We start from the raw sequence: 22,532 nt of genomic DNA, 5'->3' as shown, positions 1-22,532 counted from the left end.
ACCACAGGTGGGTTCCTGAAACTTCCTGAGGCTCCCTTTCCCTATCAGTAGTGCACCTTCCTGGAGGGGAAGAGAAGGCAGGAAGGTGGCAGTGCCAAGCCCCACTCCCGCAGGTCAGCATGCCATCTGAACCTTCTTCCCAAAGACCAGGAAGAGGAACTACATCCTTTCCCACAGGGCAGTGGGGTGACAAATGTCTTCCCCATTCCCTTGGATGTCCAGGACTCACTTTCGGAGCTCCCAGTCTGCCATTTGGAGTTTGGGAAGGTGCTCCCGCCAGGCTGGCCCGTCTCAGCCTGCATCTTCAAGTGGGTTACTTCTAACCATCTCCTCAGCATGTCAAATTCATCAATTAATCAATTGTCCCTTTATAGTCTTCCAGTAGCCCCTGGGTAAACAGTTACATTAGCTCATAAAATCCCCAATTTGTATTCCTGAGGGGAAGAGGGAAAAAATCAAAGAACCACTAAAGGCCTCTTGTGTCAGAGTCACAGCACAGCTGGCTCTGGATTGCCTGGCCAGGGGCTCAGAGAGACTGGAGGCTGCCCACCAACCCCAGCCAGGGCCTGGCCAGTGCAGGCCACCTCCCGCCATGCCCCAGGCCACAAGGAAAGGATGTGAATCACAAGGCTTAGAAATCATAAAAAATCAAGAGGATAGAGGAGTGACACGTTTGACAATCAGCCCTAGGCACTTCAAGGGCAGAACGAAGGGCACATGATCTGGGATTTGGCTAGAATCCCCTTTCAGTCCTGCTGCTCAAGGGCTGGGTGACTGTAGCACATGGCTTGACCTCACTGGGCCTCAATTTCCTCAGCAGTGGAGTTCAGGCAACAAACCTCAGAGTGTTGTAAGACAATAAAATGAGACAACAGCCAAGAAAAAGGAATGGTACCATGACCTGGGGGATGGGTAGTCACTAGCAGGAGGGGACCACTGTTGCTGTTGTCCCAGGAAGGGTCACCCCCTTCTACCCATAAGGCCTCTGAGCCTCCTCACCATTCTCTTCCATCTAGGACCAATATGGCAAAAATCTCCCCCCTCTATTCTAAGGAACCTTCAGGGGTACAGTCCAGGCCAGAGGCAGATGATACCTATCTTATATTAAGGCTCTAATGAAGGCAGGCTTGATTTTAGCCCCTGCTACTCCTCAGCAGGGAGAACCTATGCAGGTACCACATGCACAGCCCAAGTGCTCATCCCTGGTGACATCTCTGTCATGAATCAGGAAAAGGGAGGGTAAGGTGAGAGGCACTTTGACAGACAAAATTTGAAGGATTGGGTTTACTCCCACATCTCCTTGAAGTACCCCAGGAAAATATCCTCTTATCAGAGAAGTCCCTCTAAAAAAAGTAGGGACTTCCCCTTTACTCTGCTCCATTTTTCTCTGTAGCCCTTATTACTCACCCCCTGGTACAATGTACAATTTTACATCTAATGTGTATAAGTATGTGAATAAATGTATGTATGTATGTATGTGTATGTATGTATGTTCACTGTCTGCCTCTGTCTAGAATACAAGGTTCATGCAGGCAGGAAGTGTCTTTTATTCATTGCTCTGTCCTCAATGCCTGGTACACAGCTATTTTTTTTGAGTAACTAAAATATTATGAAGTAGAAAGAATGAATTTAATGGCATGTCCTGGGAAATGGTATTCTGTGCCTATGTTCAAAGCACTATTTTTAAAGATGGAGGGAAGCAGAGAAAGAGATATGAAAACCCTCTGTTATAAGGTAGGGATAACAATTAATAACTAAAAGAGAGGTGTAGAAAATGTCACATCACCTCAATGCAAAAATAAATAAATAAACAACAGTACAATTAGGAAATACCCACAAGACCTTCAATTGTTGCTAATGTTCAATGATAGGCCAGCAAGTACCATCCAGTGCATGAGTTCTAGAGGGAAAAAAATCCCTAATTCCAAGGTCAACGATACCTCAGATAAACTATGACCTTGGGCAAAACTGCTTGAACAGTTGGGCCCTAAATTTAATTTTCTGCATATTAAAATAAATATAATGATACCTATCTTAAATTGATACTATGAGGATTAAATATTAAATGGAATAAATAAGAAAATGTGACAACATATAATTCCCCCTTCCTATTCTTAAAAGTTCTAGCCAGTTTAGAACAACCTTCAATGTATTCCAAGTTGTCAGACACCTATTACCTATAAACGTTTGCATCATCTCACGATTCTATGTATGCGAGTGTGTACACACATATTAAAAAGTACGCTCACACACAGTACTTAAAATTGGGACTCTGGATGACTGTGCATTTTAAATAGAGAGGCACACAATTATCATAAAGGTCATTCTTCCATTTTTCTATTGATTAAAAAACATTTTATCATTTTTTTTACAGTGAGCATGTATTACTTATATAGCCAGGAAAATAAATATTACTAACTTAATTGTAAGGAAAAAAAGACATTACTTAGAATAAAAGGAAGAAACCTTCATTTACCCATATCATATTTTCCATGCTAAATGTATTGAATCTTCAACCTTCAACCACATGAAGCTATAGAAGCAGATTCATAGAACATAAGGCAAAATGTTCATTAAATCAAAGAACACATATCTAAACACTTTTTAAATGCTAATTTCCCAGTTCTTTGATTTACCCAGAAATCATAAGTAATCATATAAGTCAGGGAACCTTATTCCTTTGGTTTTAAATGGTTCCTCTAAACCAATACAAGTTCATCAATTGAAGGCATTTCTTCTTTTAAACTTACATCATTGAAAACACAATATGCTCAGATTTTTATCCCTAGAAAAGAGGGGTCAGAGTCAAACCATGCACAATCTAGCAGAGGGGAGATTCCCAAGGCAGCAGTGCAAACACAAAGACTCACCTGGACCTTGACTGACATCTGTGGCAGCATTTTCAAAGGAAGGGGAAGGGAGAGGAGAGAGAAGGGGAAGAAGGGGAGAGAAAGGAAGAAGAGTGTTAGCAGCACACACACACACAATGCAATGTGCCCTTGCATGGCTATCAAGTTCATGCAAGCCATCAACAGTGCTCAGCTTCTGAGCCCTTAGTTCTACCTTCACCCAAAAACCACCCATGCAAGCCAAGGAGCTAAGCTCCCCTTTCACTGTGCATGTAGCAAGAGAGGTCAACTTCCCATCTGTCCGGAAAGACATCATCCTGGAATCAGATAGGGCTCCAATGAGCCAAGCAGACTGGAATCCTGCAAGAATATTGGTTAAAATATTCTGGTTGATTTCTGCACACGGACACCCAAGCAAATCCTCTTCCTCTTCAGGTACCACACACTGGATGCGAAGTCAAGCAAGGTTCCCAGCAGAGAGAAAAATGAATAAACCACTCCCTTAAGGAAATAAGGAAAAGAGGCATAAGTGTTAGGGACAAGTTGCAACACATTCACCACATAGAACTGAAGGTCACAAGATAACAAGACATTTACAATTCCCTCCTTCCCGTGATCCCAGTGACCATTCTTCATCACAGACAGCAGGGTGTGCATGACATGGTGTGTGAGTGGAGCAGCCACCATACGAACAGTCTCCCTGCTATTCTTCTCTTTGCTTTTCACCCCATCACTAATGACAAGAATCAGCATTGGAAACCACTTCTGACTACAAATAAACATCCAATTCCGGGAAGGCTGACTTTTGAATGAAGCCAAGGAACTTTCAAAGCATGAAGAACGGTGGACTCCCATCATCTCCTTGAACAACACCACCTCCTCTCGATCCTCTCCTCAGATGTGAAATAGAATCACGTGGGGGGGGGGAGAGTCTAAGTCAGGGCAGCCTAGGACACTGTTCAAACCCCTAGAGCCAACCTGACGGCACACATTTCCACAGAGGAGAGGAACCACTGGCCATTGGGGTATTCCTGGGTTGACCCACTTGGAATCATGGGATGGCCATAGACATTAATTATCTAGTTCATTCTTTTTTGTTAAGATGGAGAACGTTATGGTTTAGATATGAGGTGCCCCCAAAGGCTTTTGGCAACTGTAGGCAGGTGGGGTGTGGCTGAAGGAGGTGGGTCACTGGGACATGGCTTTGGGGTATATATTTTGTCTGTAGTGACAGGAAGTCTCTTTCTCTCTCTTCACTTCCTGGTTTTCCTCCACTACACACTTCTGCCATGATGTTCTGTCTCACCTCAGGTTCCAAGGAATGGAGTTGGCCATCTATAGACTGAGACCTCTGAAACGTGAGCCCCCAAATAAGCTTTTCCTCCTTAAATTTGTTGTTCACAGGAGCAAAAAAGCTGACTAAAACAGAGGATGAAAGAGGTTGGGAGATTTGCCCACGCCCGGCTCCCACAGGTGGTTCAGAGACAGAGCCTAGAATCCCGTTCAGTGCAAATTGATTCAACTGGAGCCTAGGTCTCTTGAAGGCTTATAGAACCCAATTCAGTTTGAAGACTAAAATAGGGAAGCCCTGGGGAAGCTGGGTGAGAGTCTCCCAGCTACCCCACCAGCAGGTTGTGATCTGTCTTCTGTGCCTTTGATGTGCTACCTGAACAAGGTAGGTAACACTCTTCCTGCCAATAATAAAAACATCTGTAATCGTATTTGTAAATTTCCAGGGAGTCCTGAGGACTCTTACCCCAGGAAAATACAGACTGTGACCAGATTTTGCCGTGCCCCAGCTCCTGGGATGGGACTTAACTCGCAGCAAGAGCCAAGCTTTTATCCAGCCCACACCCTGTATTCCCTAGAAGATTTATCTGCTCTAAGAGACTTCTAGAAAGCTCTGAATCACTCCTCAACCACACCCCCTTTCCGGTTTTCTGGTGAGTTAGATTTAGGGGTGGAGTGGCAGGAGGAAGAAAGAAAAGAGGTGAAATAGAAGAGGTGGGAAGGAAAACATGCTGCATAAATAACTAAGCAGGCCCATTAACTGTGACTGATGGATTGCCTAGAATAGTGGTTGTTAAAATACCCCTTAATTAAACAGGATATCAAACTGTTTACATGTGGGGTTCTGTGGCGGGAATGTCAACACCATTGTTCATACAAACACACTCTTGGAGGATACCAAGGCCCAGGGAGACAGGAGGATCCCCTGGAACTCCAAAGGTGTTTTGAAACCAGTGAGTTACCCATATCTAAACTTGGAGACTGACAGCTCTGAGTTCAGACCCCAGCTTACTCTGTAGCCTTGGGTCCATCACTGAACTTCTAAGTCATTTTCCTCAACCATAAAAAGGGAATCATATCAGAGCCTCCCTCACGGGAGTGTTAGGAGAATTAAATGAGCTTAACTACTTGTAAGGCACTTAGTAGAAAGCAAAAGCTACATAAATGTTGGCTGCTCTGATGGTTATCATTTTGAATTATCACAGGCTGAAGTACCCAAAAAATGTTGACCAGATGACTCACTGCAAACATCAGAGAGCACAGGAGTTAAGTGATTTGGGTTGAGCTCTTCTACTTAGGAACAAGGACCAGTGTTCCAGCTCTGGTCTCCACAAACCTCAGTATGAAGCTGGCAAAGGGGAAGTAAAGACGTCTGGGGTGAGCAGAACTGGGGACTTAGATGACTCCATGCTTACTTCTTTTATCCTCCCGCATCAAGCCTGACTTTGGCATAGTTCTGGTCCTGTGCAACAAACACTGTTCTTGTCACAAACAGAAAATCCCTTTTGTTAAAGATCAAGGTCTAAGATCCTTTCCGGTCAATGGTGGTTTTGAGCACTGTTCCAACTTTAGGACAGAGATGCAGCATCACCTGGCTCCTCTCCCAAGAAGCAGTGAGTGACCTGAATTTCTGACTCAATTCTGACTGACAGAATAAAATGGCAAAGGCAGGAGGAAGAGGGGAAGGAGGATGGTTAGAGGATGTGGATGAGAAACTTGACCGTATCCATCAGCCATAGCTTTCTCTTCTTGAAGCAACCTCCAGCTGCCTTCCCGGGAACTCCCTTCCCTGCCTTTAATCCATAGGGTTCACAGAGGTAATCCCTGATCCCACTTTATCTCCAAGAGTAATCACAAAACTCAGGCCAGAGCATGGGAATATTCTATCTCCTGGATTCAATAATTGGACCAGGAACAGACATGTGACCCAAGCCCAACCAATAAGAGTCTTGCCTGGGAATTTTACTAGAATTATCAGGAAATGGGGTTCTCTCTTTTTCCTCTGAAGCTGCCACATTCCATCTCTGTGATCATAAGGGACAGTCCTCCTGAGAATGAGTGCAAAATAGAAGCAAATAAGGATATTTAGTATAAGAGGATGACAACAGATGAAGAGCCAAATCCCAGCTCTGCCCTCCATCCAGAAGCAAATGCCTCGGCTTCTTGGAGCTTCAGTCTTCTCATGTGTGAATGCAGATCTTAATACCCATCTATCTCAGTGAACAGTATCAATGGAGATAATCTATTCACCATTCAATACTTATTGACAGAATGCCAACTACAGGCCAGACCCTGCTTTAAACATTGAGGATACAAGCAACGAATGACATAGAAGAGACTCTTGGGTTTTAATGGGAGATAACAATTTTAAAATCATAGATACATAACATCAAGTAGTGTCATGAAGAAAGGAGAAGCAGCATAAGTGACAGCAGAGGGTCCCCGTGTTAGACAAGATAGTGAAGGAAGGAAGGAAGGAATATTTTTTCAGGAAGTAATATTAGAACTGATACCTGAGGAAGATGAGTACTACATATATCTAGAAAAGACTGTTCAGGGAGGAGACTATCAAATGCAAAGGCTATAAGCAGGATCTTCTTAGTTATCTCCACCATTAGGATGGAGGGCAAGGACTGGCTCCCATAACTTGTCATATTCCCTGTCCCATCCTCCTAGATGTGTCACTCACACACAGTCTTGGAAGGTCACAAGTGCTCAAGTAATATTCAGGGGAAAACAAATCATGATGAATATACCTCCTGATCCAGTCTGCACTTCCTCCCTCGGGACTGCTGCCCTCCAACCAGGGAAGGAAAACCAGGAAAGGAAGGATTTGAAATCACCAGCATCACCCCCTCTCCCTCAGCATCACAACCAGGGAAGAAGTAAATCCAGGCACTTCCACCTCCATTCAGTCCCCACGAGCACTTATTGCATATTCAACACCAACTTCAGCCACAAGTACACTATGGTTGTTTTCATGTTGAAAGCAATTTCCTGCAGTTTAAGGTAGAAAGAAAGAACCCTCCACCCACTACTGCTGCCCTTGCAGATGCTAGCTCAGCCAGGGAACCTGACTCTTCACTGGGACAGGATCTTCTCAAGAGGCAAGAGTTCAAGAGCCCCTGCCCCCCCCCTACCCCCCCACCCCCCCCACCCCCCCCCGCTGCTTTCTACTTTAACACCTACATCCCTGGCACTTTGGGGAGTGTGGGGAAAGCTGCACAGACAGCCTCCTAGAGGAAAGTCCCAGCCAAACCTTCAGGGACCCCACCTGGTGAACTCTGCCTGAGTCTGACCTATTTTCTAGGAGAGAAAATAGAATATAGATGTAAATGCAGTGGCGCTTTGGAAAACTCCAGGCCTGCAGTGTGAGAAAATAAAACAGCAGGAGGGAGTGAGGAGGTGCTGGCCTGGGTGAGAATGTCACCTCTCCTGGATCAATCAGTATCTGGTTGTCAACATTCTTCTGCAATTTGCCCCCACTTCTGTCTATTAAAAAAACTGATATGTACATATACTTAAATGTTTCCTCTGGCCAGTCCTGGGGCCCAATGCCACTCCCTGCACACACCCTCCAGGCTGTATGACAGTGGCAACCACAGGCAGAGGGAGCCCTGAGGTGCTGGACTCAGAAATGGGGAGGATGCAAGGCTGAGGGTCAGACACACCTGTGGCTGCACTCTGGGTCTTCCTTCCTTGCTGTGCAAACACAGAAAAGTTTCTTGGTTGTTTTGTATAAAATTCTTGTCGTCTTCTACATAGAGGTGATTCAATTGCTGAATTGACAAAAGCTGACATTATCGGGGGCTTGCAATGGGCTAGGCACTCTCCTTAAGCCTCTTAACAACAACCCTAAGAGGCAGGAGACACTACCATGCCCCTTACACAGATAAGGAAACTGAGGCCCAGAAAGCTTAAATACTGGTTCAAAGTCAAATGGTCTATAGAGCCAGAGCCTGAATCCCAGCAATCCAGCTGTGGATTCCTCTCTGTGTGTCAACTGCCATGCTGGGAGCATCCCCTCCAATAGAGGATGAATATGAGAAGGAAACAGAAGAGCAGCAATACCCCTGTCCTAAAGCTTTCATTTATTGAGCCCTTTCTTTGTGCTGGCAGTGAGCCAAGTGCTTCAGAACATCATCTTATTTCATCAGCACCATGGCCCTAACAGGTAGGAATATTATTCATCCCACTTTACAGATAAGAAAACCAAGACTTGGACAGGATGTTCTACCCTTATTAATACCTCTCAGACTCACAAGCACATCAGATAAGAATCAAACTATATTTCCTAATAACAGGACAAACCAGGACGGAAACCAACCGACTTATGGCTACAAAATAGGGATAAGGATAGTGAGCATCTTGCAGCTGTGAGAATAAGGTATTACCCAGAGCAGAGGGAAGGGATCAGATGGATGCAGCATGACCACAGGCCTGGACACCTTGAGGCCCTGCCCTGGAACTGCCCCCTCCATTGCCTTTTAGAGCTCATCCAGCCCACGTACTGGACACTGCACAGAATTAAAAGAATGTTCCCAGCCAGAGCAAGAAGCACCTGTCCAGCCACCTAGAGAACATCCTGGTACTCAGAATTCCATGCCCAAAAGCAGATCAGTACACTCTAGTGTCAACAAGGGCCAAGGGGAAGCTGTCCGCAGGAAATGTGGACTTCCACAGGCTGAGGGGTCCCCACAAATGCACGCAAGGGACTCCACAGTTCTGGAGGTAGGAGAGAGGTTGGTCACTGGCCTCCGTAATGCTTTTTCCCAGGACCTCAAATATCAGGACAGACCTTTGCCTGGTCTTCCAAGGAAGGCTGCCTTAACATTAGCAGGGGGAAAAGGGCTCTCCCTTCTCAGAGAGTACACACAGAAACACTTTGTTTTATTTGAGAGCTAAAGCAAACTTCCAGCTATGGGGAAGCTCTTTCTGGATCTATGTCAGAGAAGTGGGCTCTCTAAAAGGTTTGTGGTGTTAGCTCCGTGCCCCCCCAAACACACAAGAGCCCATCTGCCTGCCTTAGAAGCCCTGTGCTCCCAGCCCTGGTACTGTGTGCTTTTGTTCTTTAGTGATAATAATTCCAGGATGCAAGAGAGTAGCAGGTGGGATTAGGGTTAAGGCGTGGTAGGTATCCCCCACCCTAGAAGGGCAGCTGCAGTTGGGGGAACAGGAAGAAAACCAGGAAAGGGATATAAAGGTACTCTTTGATCTAGGCCACCACTACCAAATACCTTTATGCACTCTCACCTGCTTGTAGTGACTCTGGCTTGAGGAAGGAGACCTTGACTGACAATCGAGAAAAGGAGCTGTCTAATTGTTACAGATACAGCAGAGATGAGGGCAGACAGCCTTGGCTTTAAATGTTTCTGGGTTTTGAGTATACAGACATGGGGGTAAGGTTGTCTGGAGTTTGGATCCTGGTTTTTCTACTGGTTATTTAAAATATTTTGGACAGATTTCTAGGCTTTGCATTTCTCTCCTGCCGCATGGAAATAGGAGCATCCATGCATTCCTCAGTCACTTTACAAAAATCACACAGAGAAAAAAAAACACAGGCTTATGGAAAAATGGGATCAGGGCACAACACCTGAACACTTCCTTGGTGACACAGTTAGGAACCAGTTTAACACATGTTGTTAAGGAATGGATAAGTACTTCAAAAAACATGGCACTAAGAAAAGACCCAAAGTTTGCTTGTGGAAGAGGAGAGCTTGTGAACTGTTGTGAAGCAGCAGAAGGAGGGTCACCTGGAACTGGACAGAAAGTTGCAACACCAGATGTTGGTGGGACTCATCACACACAGGGTAACAGGAGTAGCTGGCTCTGGCTAGAGGCAGGTGCATTGGGCTATTGCCACTCCTGTTGGTTCACCAACTTCAGTTTTCTGCTTTCACCTAGCACTTCTGATGGACAAAATCATGCATAATCAAGTGCAAAATTATTATGCTCAAACTGTTCCCTAATATATCAATTGCATTGGAACAAATTTGCATTTTCAAAACAAGCGTTATAACAGAACTGACTGTCCCTAATTTATAAGATTGCCATGAGGATCAAATGAGATGATCCATATAACGCGTTGGGCACAATGGCAGGCACATAGTAAACGTTCAAGAAACACTTCCTGAAATCATCATTAATGTTTGTTGACACATCCCTGGGAGATTGAAAGCAACAAGTTGAGCTTCTATTGACTGTTTAAGCCTTCAAATGAAAGTCATCTCTAGTTAGACAATACCTTCTGGCCCTAGGCCATGACGTTGGCACCTGCTATATTCTCCCACCCAACAGGACAAGGGCTTTGGAAAAGTGCTCATAGCTGATGGGCACTGCCAGAGTTCAGGTTCCATATGTTAACTTCCTAGATAAAGAAATGAACGCTTTCCTCCCCAGACTGCAGCATCACCCACCAGAGAGAGGAATAGACACCTGCATCTTAAAGAACTCCAGTTAACTTCAAGACAGAAACTGACTAAAATGAGACAAGATTCCATTATCTTGTAGGACACAGAGGAAGGTATCACAGGAGGGGAAAGAAATCCATAAGCTGGTATGATGGACAGTGCCCTAGATAGGCATCTCCAATTTCCCTGCCTCCTGCAGGGAATGCTGGGATTAAGTGCCAGATTCTTCTGGAGTTGGGTTGACCTGAATGAAATCCTGGCTCTTCCATACATGTGAGCTCAGGCATGTTGACTAACCTCTCTGAGCCCTAATATCCCCATCTGAGAAATAGAGACAATCTACTTGTCTAGAAAGACTGGTGTGAGGGTTATAAGCCTAATGTATGCAAAAGAACAGATTGAGAAATCTGGCACAGAGGAACTACCAATCCATGTTGGGGATGGTAATTATTGCATTACTTGACCTCAGAAATTTCCTTGAGAGAGGAGACCTGTTCTCTTTCCAGGAATTCCTTTCTCTCTGAACAGATCTTAAGTCCTCAGACTTTATGCTAATAGGAAGAATGCTCTGGAAGAAGCAGGTGGTTCTCCCAGAGTTTGGGTAAAGGTGAGTTCTGCAAACTTCGCATTTCAGTACCAGAATTGAGCCTTGAAAGAGGTGTACTCTGTAGGGGGCGCTCTAAGGAAATGTGAATGTGGAGTCAGAACCTTTGTTTTGTTTTTTTCAGTTTTTAAAAACTGCATCAACCACTCTGAAAAGCAGTAAGGAGATTCCCCAGTGACCCACTCCTTGGTATTTCTCCAAAAGAACTAACATCAGCATACTCTAGTAAGGCATGAATACCAATGTTTACAGCTTCATATTCACAATAGGCAAGTTATGGGACCAGCAGTCCATGATTGGAAAAAGAAAATGTAGTACAAATACACAATGGAGTTTTACTTAACCATAAAAAAGAATGAAATTATGTCATTTGCTGGTAAATGAATGACACTGGAAAGCATCATGCTCAGTGAAATCAGTCAGATTTAGAAAGTCAAGGGTCAGATGTTTTCTCTTACATGAAGAAGCTAGAGAAAAATAAGGAATTAAAAAAGGGGGTGGGGATCTCATGAAAATCAAAGGGAGAACCGTAGAGAAAGGGAACACGGGAAAGGAAGGAGGGATGGGAAAAGGGAGGAACAGTAGAACGGAATTAATCAAACTCTGTCATGTGCACATATGAACACATCACAATGAATTCCACTTTTATGCATAACTATAGCGCACCAGTTCAAAAATAAACCAATAAAAAACAAACTGTGGGAAAATACACATAACGTAAAATTTACCACCTGAACATTTTGTTGTGTGCGGTGCTGGGGATGGAACCCTGGGGCTTCTACTAGGCAAGCAATCTACCACTTAGCTACACCTGCAGTCCCCAACCATTTTTAAATGTATAGTTTGGTGGCATTAAATACATGCATAATGTACAACTATTCCCAGCATCCATCTCTGGAGCACTCATTCCACCTTGCAGAACTGACACTCTGTACCCATTAAACACAAACTCCTTATTCCTTTCCCCCCAGCCCCTAGAAACCATCCTTTAATTTTCTGTTTTGATAAATTTGACTACACTAGGCACCTCACAAAAGTAGAATTATGCAGTATTTGTCTTTTCGTGACTGGCTAATTTCACTTAGCATAATGTTCTTAAGGAAACTCTGGGAGACCCACCTGCTTCTCCCAAAACACTCTTCCAATTGGCATAAATTCTGAAGATTTAGACTCCTTCCAGAGAGGAAGGAATTCTTAGAAAGAAGACAGATCTCTCTCAAGGAATTCACTGGGGTAAAGTAATGCAATAATTATGATCACCAGCATGGACTGATACTTCCTCTGGTCCAAACCCCTTGTGACAGGCATCAGAATCTCCCTCATTTTTAAGGATGAATAATATTCCATTGTATGTATATATATTTCATCTGCAGAAGCCCTGGATTTGAGGCCTGACCTTCCAGCCTCATACCAGCTTTGTGATCTTAGGCAACTCACTCAGCTTCTCTGAGCCTCATTTTCCATACCCATAAATTAGTGGTTATAATAGCGCTAATTACATGACCAGGTTGCTGTGAGGTTTAAATGAGACTACATATGTACAAGCACTTTGTAGACTACAAAGTACTGTGTTGTTCATTCATTCACTCCAGAAGTCTAGCATCAATTCCTTACTAGCCATTATGTTAGATCCCTGTGTCAAAAAAGAGGATGAAATGGAATCTCTATTCACAATAACACCATAAAACAAGTTTTTAAAATATGACCCAAAAGATAACTGCAAGGATCTTTATCCATTATAATTCTTGCCATTTTCTGAGGGTTCCTATATCACATTCCTGCCATTGTGTGTATGTGTGTGTTTATACATCACATATGACCTCATTTACTCCTAGTGACACTGATATTGTGTTATTCCCACTTAAACAAGGAAACTAAGGCTCAGAAAAGTTAATATCCAAGTCTACTCAACTCATTAACAGTAGTCAGAATTTGAACTCAAAGACATTTCTGAACCCTTCATCCTTCCTACAGCCCCATCCCTCTGTGCCCAATTATTTTTTCCCTCACTGATTTACCATCCAAATCTGTCACCTTTCAGGACACATAAGCAACTTTCAAAAAACTGGTCTGGGTCTGCCAAGATCAATGGAAAACTGATAGAAAGAATGGAGGGTTATTATTCTGAAGTGTAACATACATTGTTGATTTTGCAACATCTCTGCAGGATCCAAATTTCAGAAAAAGAATTACAAGTTTGGGCAAAAAATCCAAAAATGAATCCCATAAAATTCATCTAGCTTCCATCAAGCAAGATGTAAATAGGTATTTCTCAAAAAAAAAATCTGGTCAAATAAATTTAGAAAACACATTTAAAAAAAAATGATAATCAAGTATGGCAAGACTTCAGAAAACCTGATCTATAGTAAGTAAGATACACTGTAAAATCCAAATGGAGATATCCTCCATAAGTGAAGTATGTTTGGGGCCTAATGGACATTTCCCAGATAAAACATCCAGCAACATCTCACAGAATGCGGGTTGAAAAAGGCTGGCTTTGAGGTCCTGGGATAGCTGGGGAGGCTTATGATTTACCTTCATGTCTGGTTCAGTTTGAGACAACTAACATTTATTGATCACTACTGCATACCAGACACCAATTTAGGCACTAAAGACTCAAAGAAAAATGCCTTGCGTGCTTAGCAGTTTATCAAATAATCAAAGACAGTACACAAACATGATAGGGTGGCTCTATATGACCATTTATTGTCCCACTTAGCACAAGGGGGGGACTTAGGGTTGACAGAGAATGCTTCAAAGTCTTATTGGGGAAACATTAGAGTGGCCCCCAGAGGACACAGGACAGCAATCAAGTAGGGAAGACTTTTGTAAGAATTTTTCCCATAACTGGGCCAGTGGTCAATTGACACCCCTGAGGGTTAGGCTCCCGGGGAAGAACACAAGATCCAAAAACTTTGAGCTCAAGTGCCAACATGGCTGTTCATTGTGTAACCTTGGACAAGTTATTTAACTTCATCTGTAAAATGGAGCTTGTTATGTCAAATTCAGAGGCACCAAGAGTATCAAGAGGCAAATGCATATAAACTTCCCAACAACCCAGTTGCCCATGCGCTTGGCACTCATTGCCTCCACCTCCTTGGCTGGTAATGTGCTAGAGAAGGAGGTTAAGACAGGGTGAGGCTTCAGGTGAGTCTGGGATAAAGAGGAGTATGATGATTAGCGGCAGCTGCCGGCTAAGGAGGAAGGGGTCACGTATTGATGTAAGTCAGCTTTCAACCAAATGCTTCCCAAAGAGTCTTTGCACTGAGACTATGAGTCTCCAGAGACCCAGGGAACCCCCAAAGGAAGCAAGTAGCCCTAAAGACTCTCTCACTTCTAAAGCCCTTGTTAGATTTTCTGCTTTCCCTTATACCCCTTTGTTTCTCTAATTTTCACAAAGTGAGCAAGATTGGTTCCCTCCCCCTTGTAAAGCAAGGAGGTATTGTGAAACTCCGGACCAAAAAGATTGAGTCTGAGAATCATGCGTGTGGCTTACTGGTTAGTACCTGTCTCATTCTGCAAGGCTCAATAGGATTCTGCAGGCCCTTCCAGAGGGAGCTCAGAGATCCAAACCAGGACTTTCTACTGTCAGGAGCCAGAGAATCAGGTAAGAAGAGGGAGAAATCCCTAAACACAACTTTATGTGCATCAATAATGGGCTTTTTGAGTTATAATTATAGTTAATTACCACTTTTATCTTGTAACTTCTGTGGTACTGCAATTAAAAATGTTTTTTAAATAGTAAAAATAAAAGTGGGTGTAACTGTTTCCATGAATACAGGAGAAGCTGAGAATTTTTACAAATTTTCCTCCCTCCCTCCCTCCCTCCCTCCCTCCCTCCCTTCCTTCCCTCCCTCCCTTCCTTCCTTCCCTCCCTCCCTTCCTTCCTTCCTTCCTTCCTTCCTTCCAGAGTAGAAGAGTCTCGGGATAGTGAGCAGGTCCATCCCTCTCAGGTTACAGGTGCATTCTATTGAACATCTGATGCCTATGTCCCAGGGAAAGCACTAGGCACCAGGGTAATGGCCAAGGAACCAGACAGAATTAGATCTTATACTAATGAGCTTGAAGTCTAGCTGTAGGGATGGGCCACGACCATCAGACAGTTCATTGTGATTGTATTCAGAGCCATAGTGTCCTATGGAACATGGGAGGCACAGATTCAAGAGAGGAGAATCAACCTGTCCACCCACTGGACAATATTGGACCTGAAACCAGAATTCAGGTCATCTGTATCCCAGTTCATGCTTTTCCCACTATGCCACCCCTGGGGCACCAGTGCCCTGACTGAGGGTCTGGAGAAGAACCAGCATCAAGAGTATAATGGTAGTAACCAGGAAAGAAAGGCAAGTGGCCAAATCTCTGGAGCTTTTGCAGAGGAAAAAAACAGCATGAACTTGGAGAATTATTGGTATTCCCGGACTCGTGCATCTTAGAAGTGCGAAATGATTTTAACTCTCCCACAGTGGGGTCCTAAAATCCAGAGCCTTCCACAGTCAGGACCACAAGCAGGAGGAATAAGCCCCCTCCACATGAATTAGGAAGGGCAGAGAGTGGGAAGTGTAGACCCACCACACAGGCTGAGCTCTAATCTACCCACTGTACTGTGCTTTGGAATTAATCAAACAAATCCCTTGATAAATCTGAGGCTGTTATTAGACAACACTAATGTCCCCCTTAGAGTAATCCAGACAAATACATTCAGAGAGGGAGGAATCCCGAGCGGCTGGAAAGCAGACCCGGCTCATGTTCTCACACATCCACACAAGAACACACAGAGGGACACTGCCCCCAACCCATCACCCCCAGATGCCTGTTCCCAGCAGCACCACACGCTACTGTCCTGACGGCCTCAGGCGAGGGGTGAGCTGAAGGATGGGAGAACAGGGCCCTGATTCCCTCCCCTCCCCAGCTCTGCCACTGACCTAATTTTCCACAAGAGAGGATTTTTTCCTTTTTTGGTCCTGCTTGTTTGTACATCATGTCACCCCAGTGCACACACAGCTTAAGGCGGACCTAGCTAGGAAGCAAGGAGAAGCCAAGAGGCTTGGAACAGTGGCCCCAGCTGCCATTTCTTAGGGAGGTCAGGTCAGTAGAAATTCTGTAGCTCACAAGGGATGAAAACTTGGAAGCCTAAAAGAGGAAAGTATTTCATTAAGAGGATCCCAATTTTCCTTTATTACAATGAATAAGAGGAGCACTGTATTCTAAAATGGTCCCACAGAACTCTTTCCCTAACTTTAGGTCTGACCTTGAGTAGGTTTCTTAACCCTTCTGGGTCTCTGGTCTCTATAAACAATGCAGGATATCTTGACACCTAAAGTATATTTGGAACTGCTGAGAACCTATCAGAATATGGACTGACTTTTTTTGTAGGAAGAAGACATAGTTCTTCAAACTACTGAAACTGGAAAAGAAGTAAACCTGTCAAGAAAACACACACACGCACACACACATGCACACATGCACAGAACACAGCTGACAGCAACTAAAATTGCATGTGGTGAAACTTGTTATTGAAGGAAGAATCAAACATTCTTGACAAAATTTAGACCTGCAAATTTGACATGAGAAGATTGGATATGGTAGAAATAATGGCCCAAAAAGAACATTCACAATGATAGAAGTTATCTAGGTAAAATTTGATAGGCACACGCTCAAAAAAAAAAATAACTGATGGATGAATTAAATCTTCATGCTAGAATACACATGGAGCAGAATTGATCTCGTTAAGAATAACTTGGAAAAATGAAAATGAATTGGAAAAAATAAATGGTTTAACGAGGCTGGAGAGAAAATGGATTGAGGAATTACACAAGCCCCACTTTTGTTTGCTTCCGGAAACTGCTCCTATATTAAACACATTCTAGGCTTTGTTAATTCTGATTATGCCAACAGAGTTAAAAAGTCTGAGGGTCAAACTGGGGACTCAAAAACATTTTGATAAATGAATAAAAATAACTATATAATCTCAGAAGTCCTGTCTGGTTGCACTTTTTTTCTGATTAAAGATCAAAATAAAATTATACAGGGCTGGGGATGTGGCTCAAGCGGTAGCGCGCTCGCCTGGCATGCGTGCGGCCTGGGTTCGATCCTCAGCACCACATACAAACAAAGATGTTGTGTCCACCAAAAACTGAAAAATAAATATTAAAAAATTCTCTCTCTCGCTCTCTCTCGTTCCCTCTCTCTCACTCACTCTCTCTTTAAAAAAATAAAAAAATAAAATAAAATAAAATTATACAAATATGTTCCTCTCAGGGAAGAATGTGGCATGGGAACCAGCCATCATCTACAACAATGATCCACAGATTACATACATAAAGCAACTTTAGAAAGTAACAGAGATTAAGTGTATTCTAATTTTGCTGATAAAGAACAAAAACCAAAAACTGACACTATATAGTACTGATTTTCTTTCTTTTTTTTTTTTTTTTGAAGGCATTTTGGGGGCTGGGGATATAGCTCAGTTGGTAGAGTGCCTGCCTCACATGCACAAGGCCCTGGGTTCAATTCCCAGCACCAAAAAAATAAAATAAAATAAAATAAAATAGTTTGCTATTAGAGGACCACTGGCTCAGTGCTGGAGAATCTGCCTATCATGTGTAAGGCACTAGGTTCGATTCTCAGCACGACATATAAAAAAAATGAACAAAATAAAGGCCCATCAGTGTCTAAACAAAAAAAGAGAGAGAGAGAGGGGGAGAGACAAAAGGCATTTTAACATTCTTCAAGTAAAAGGGCATAATTTTAGAATTAAAAAAAATGAATTACTTCAAAAAAATGTATCGTATTACGTTTATTCTTCTTGTTTTCATCAAGAATAGTAACATTTCCTTCTGGCCCCTGTATCCTTGTACTTCTGGGTTGAGGGTAGATTGGAAGTGTTTTTATTCTACAGTCTCTGTCTGTAAAACGGGGATGAAGGTAAAACGATTCGCACAGTACCTGAAGCCCAGCCAGTCAATAAGTGTTCACCTAAAACCCAAGGAGCCCAGCCATTTCCAATCAAGCTGAATCCCCAGCCTCAGATTTTACCCCCACTCCTCCAAGTGGGGAATTCTTTAGATGTTCTGGAATATAAATGTCCCTGGCAGCGACCTCTAAGGAGTGTGGATCAATGAAGGCAGTCTCTTGTTCCCCTTCATGTGGCAGGTGGGAGGACCCAAGAGGGCAGGACCAGGAATCTGAGTGCTGGGAAGAAAGGGCAGGCGCTTGGAAATGCTCAAGCTCATCTCAGGGCTGTGGGTGGGAGCCATGCTGTGCAGCTATTTGAGGAACAAGCCTTTTAGGCTGGCAGCAAGTGACACTCACTATAGCTTTCATGTCCCAGCAGCCTTTCATCTTCACTCTCTCCACAGAGAGTTTCCTTTGGATAGAGATTGTACCCCCAGATCTTCTCCTCCAGGATTCTGAACTCTGCTGGGAGATGTCCATGTAGACGCCCACTTCCAAACACACTCAGCCCCTCCCAGCCCATCACCCTGAGGACTTCTCTCTTTCCCCAGTCCCCAGAAGGTCCCACATCTATCCATCATCCATCATTTCCCCCCCCCAAAAGTATATAAAATATATAAAAGGAAAATACATAGTTTCCACCAAAGATACTGAGCTAATAATCAGCCTTGTCCTTAAATTGAGCAAGTGACAATTAACAGGTACAGCCGCACTCTATCACCTTCCTCTATTCCTTCCATCTTCAGAGGGCCTCCAACAAGCAATGTCCCTGATTACTTTGTTCTCATTAGGTGTCCCCTTGGCCTGTTCTTCCCATCTCTTTTCACCCATCACAATTAATTAAACACGGTTTGGTTTAGGTTTTCCATAGTGATGCTTTCTATTTGTTTGTAAGCTCCTTGCAGACAGGCACCAGAGCTGTTTTGGTCATTACTGATTGTGCTTGGCAACCTATGTTCTTTTCAATCAATCCCTTCTCCTTAGCCACAGATCTTCTTTCAGTGTGATGTAAGTGAATGGATGCTAGGCTGGGAGTTAGAATACCTTAGTTTTAGTCGAAGCCCTCCAGCCACTCGTGAGTGAGAAGCCTCCTGTGAGTCACCCTGCCTCTCTGGGTCACAGTTTCATAAAAGCAGGCTGGACTGTGATGTTCAAGAGGGGATCAGAAATACTTATGTTGGGGATGACATACAAATTGAAACAATACTTATTTTACATCTTCACAAAGGTTTTTCAAAAGCCTCTTAGTGGAAACTGCAGATCCACAATACTGGGAGATCCAGTTACTGCGGGATCATGGGTTTTAAAAAAAGATGGAGAGAATGTGGGATTCCAGCCCAAGCAGTCAGTAATTCCAGAGCCATCTGAATTATTGCCCATGGGATGGAATGAGACACCAGTATAAAAGGTGGGGGTCTGGGGCACCTTGTACATTTCCTTTAGAGAACATGAGTATATATAAACATGGGAGCAGAGAACAATCAGTCACATGCAGAATAGGGCAAAGATCAGAAGACAGGTCAGGGGAAACAGGCAGTGCCTCTGCACGGTAGAGGGACCCCAGTTAGCACTGGATTGAGTCATTGATGGCCACAGCAACTACCATCCAGTGCCAGAGTGAACAGGGGGCAGCAGAGACAGGTAAATAAGAATTCAAACTCCACATCAAGATCCACTGTCAGAGCTCTTTCCGCAGGCAGACAGACTGCTCCCTCTCTTCAACCACAGTTTCCTCCTCTATAAAACTAGAAAATCAACCTCCCTGGGGAGGGTGGTTGGAAAAATGAAAGGAAATCCTGTCTGAATGTACTTAGACCAGCCCCCTACCAGGTAGTAAGCACTTCTTGAGAATTAGTGAGCCACCATCGTTATTAAATGTATTCAATCACAAAGTAACCAGGTACAAACCATAAGATTTCTCCCAAATCAAAATGCATCATCAAGGCCTACTCAGGAATCAAAGCTGGACAGTGAGCTAAACTCAATCGAAGTCCTAAGCCTGCTACCTGCATTTGTGATCCCCAGCCGGCACATTCTGGGAAGAAAGCCAATCTGAGAACTGTGAGTCTAGAAAAAGCACTGGAGCATCTTGTGGTCACACCCTTGAACTTCACAGTCTTTATTCTGCCAAATGTGAAGAGAGACCCCTAAACTCAGAGAGACCATGCACATGTCTCCTTTTGGAGTACTCCTCACTTTCTAAATGCTTGGTTCATTAAGCAGCATGAAGATGGGTCTGTCTTGCTCACCATTCTTACCCCCAGTGCCTCTTCTGACACACAGTGGGCCTGCATACTTCACAGGGACTGGAGTGGGTAGAAAGAGGTACCTTCCCAATAATATCCCAAGTTTTCAGTAAAAGGGTCTGTGTGAGCATGCATACCCTGGATGTTCCATTTCTTAGTTCCAATCACATACCAGCTGGGCCCCTAACACCTCAATTTCTTCTGCTTAGAAAAATGTTGGAAGGTGTTCCCCCCTCCTCCCTAGGCTCCCCATTCTGACTTACGCTGGATAAGCAACTTCAGATTGCTGAACAGCAACACACAACACAGCTGGGTGAAAATTCCTGTGTCCTGAAATTCCTGGAAAACTGATGCAGAGCAAGCATTCAGAGACAGACACCACCCCCACCCCCAGCCCTGGAGAGTCAAAGGCAAGAGGAAGGCAGCAAGCCTGCAGTAAGAGAACTGAGCCTTGATTTCCTTAAGAAAGAATTTTGCTTCCTTTCCAAGCACTCCACCCAAGACAGAGATAGAAAAACCACAAGTGAATTAATTACCAGCACTTATATCGCTAGCTGAGCCAGGACTTCCAGCATTTCTGGTGGGAAGCCTCTTGGTCTTTCAGCCCACAGGGACCAGAATTAGAGGAATCACTCCCCAATCCCAGGAAATATGTGTTGCTTTGAGAGGAGCTTTAGTGCTGGTGCCCCAAGGAGTTCAGTGCTTGACTGTGGGGAAAAAGAAAACTTAGCCAAGGATTTCGTGTTTAATTCAAAGAAGCAAGAGGTTTAGATCAGAACACAAATTCGCTGATCCTGGGCAAGTTGCTTCATTCCTCCTGTCTCCTCCAGCCCCCAGATCTGAATCCTTGATTCCCAAAGAATTTTAATGTTCTAAGAAGCATACACAAAACACCCAAAATCTTCAGGTTCCTCACGTGCATCTGAGACTTTCTATTTGTGGATATTTTTTCATTTGAACAAACCTTGCTTAATTTCAAGTAACAGAAAGGTCCATGTGGAGAGTTTTAAAAATTAAATGATACAATATTTTAAGCTAGTTGACTGTATTCAAATGCATGCCTCAACTTCAACCAAGTGAAAAGGGTGTAGTTTTTCATTTATTCACCAGTGAAGAACTTTTAAGAACTTTCTTTTGTTCTTTCTACACCTCCAAGCCTTCCCCCACCCCTAAAACAACCAGGCTGACTTCTATGCTCAGACCTATTCTGGCCCTGTTGAGCTAACCATTGTACCCACTTGCCCTGGGATCCCACAGGCCCTGAAGAGAAGGAGAGAAAAAAACCAAACCAAAATGTATTCCTCACCACTCACCTTCACCTTGAACCTGCTCCTCCCACTAACCTCCATGTGCATATTATCAAAAGGAGAGCATATTATCAAAGTTCCTCCTTCCTCTTCTCAATACCAATCAATAATAGTATTACCTAACATTCACTCAGTGCTTACTATGTGCCAAGCATCATTCTAAGCACTCTATTCAGCAAACCAGACCCTCAGGAGGATCCTCAAGAGCAGGGACCACACTGACACCTAACAGTCGTTGATTCAGCGAATGTCTGATGAAATGATGAATGAGCATTTAAAGCTTAACAATCTCACATGGTGGGCACTATTATCGCCCCATTTCACAGATGGCAAACATGAAAGAGAAGTAAAAGAAAGGTGAAGTCCTTGGACCAAGTTTGCAGAGCTAGAATGTGGCAAAGCCAGGCAGTCTCAATCCAAAACCCAAGTTCATGCCAACGCAATTATTAAGTTCTTCTTCTTTACATCTCTGCAATTGCCCTTCTCCCATCTCTACTCCTCCAGTACAGCCTCTCTCACCAAAACCACACAACAGCTTTGATTTGGCTTCTCTGCTTTAAGCTTTCCAATAACCAATCCATCCAGAAACTGCCCCAAGTGTCCTCTTTCTAAAATTCAAATCAGAGCTGGGCACAGCAGCACACACCTGTAATCCCAGTGACTCTGGAGGCTGAGGCAGGAGGACTACAAATTTGAGGCCAACTTCAGCAACTCAGTGAGACTAAGTAACTTAGCAAGTTCCTGTCTCAAAATAAAAAGTGCTGGGGATGTGGCTGGCTCAGTGGAAAAGCACTTCTGGATTTAATCTGCAGCACCTAAATAAATAGAGAGAGAAATAAAATTCAAACCTGACTTCGTCACTACTCAATTGA

At 43.7% G+C, this 22,532-nt stretch overlaps 1 protein-coding gene across 7 annotated transcripts in view; it reads right to left on the bottom strand.

Annotated features, from left to right (window-relative positions):
• NRXN3 (neurexin 3) overlaps positions 1 to 22,532 on the bottom strand; it is a gene marked incomplete at its 5' end in the record, with an annotated part of 1,519,183 nt that overhangs the window by 1,483,268 nt on the left and 13,383 nt on the right. For all 7 annotated transcript variants that reach the window (XM_081291921.1, XM_081291923.1, XM_081291922.1 and 4 more), the window contains one exon: positions 2,871 to 2,888. In XM_081291921.1, coding sequence (XP_081148047.1) covers positions 2,871 to 2,888 — 18 coding nt within the window. The remainder of the gene's footprint in view (positions 1 to 2,870; positions 2,889 to 22,532) is intronic.

This window comes from Spermophilus citellus (genome assembly GCF_964194105.1).
Source record: "Spermophilus citellus genome assembly, chromosome: 4".
Lineage (NCBI taxonomy): Eukaryota > Metazoa > Chordata > Mammalia > Rodentia > Sciuridae > Spermophilus > Spermophilus citellus.
Note: the sequence above shows the minus strand (reverse complement) of the source record. Positions and strands in the feature narration are given on the sequence as shown.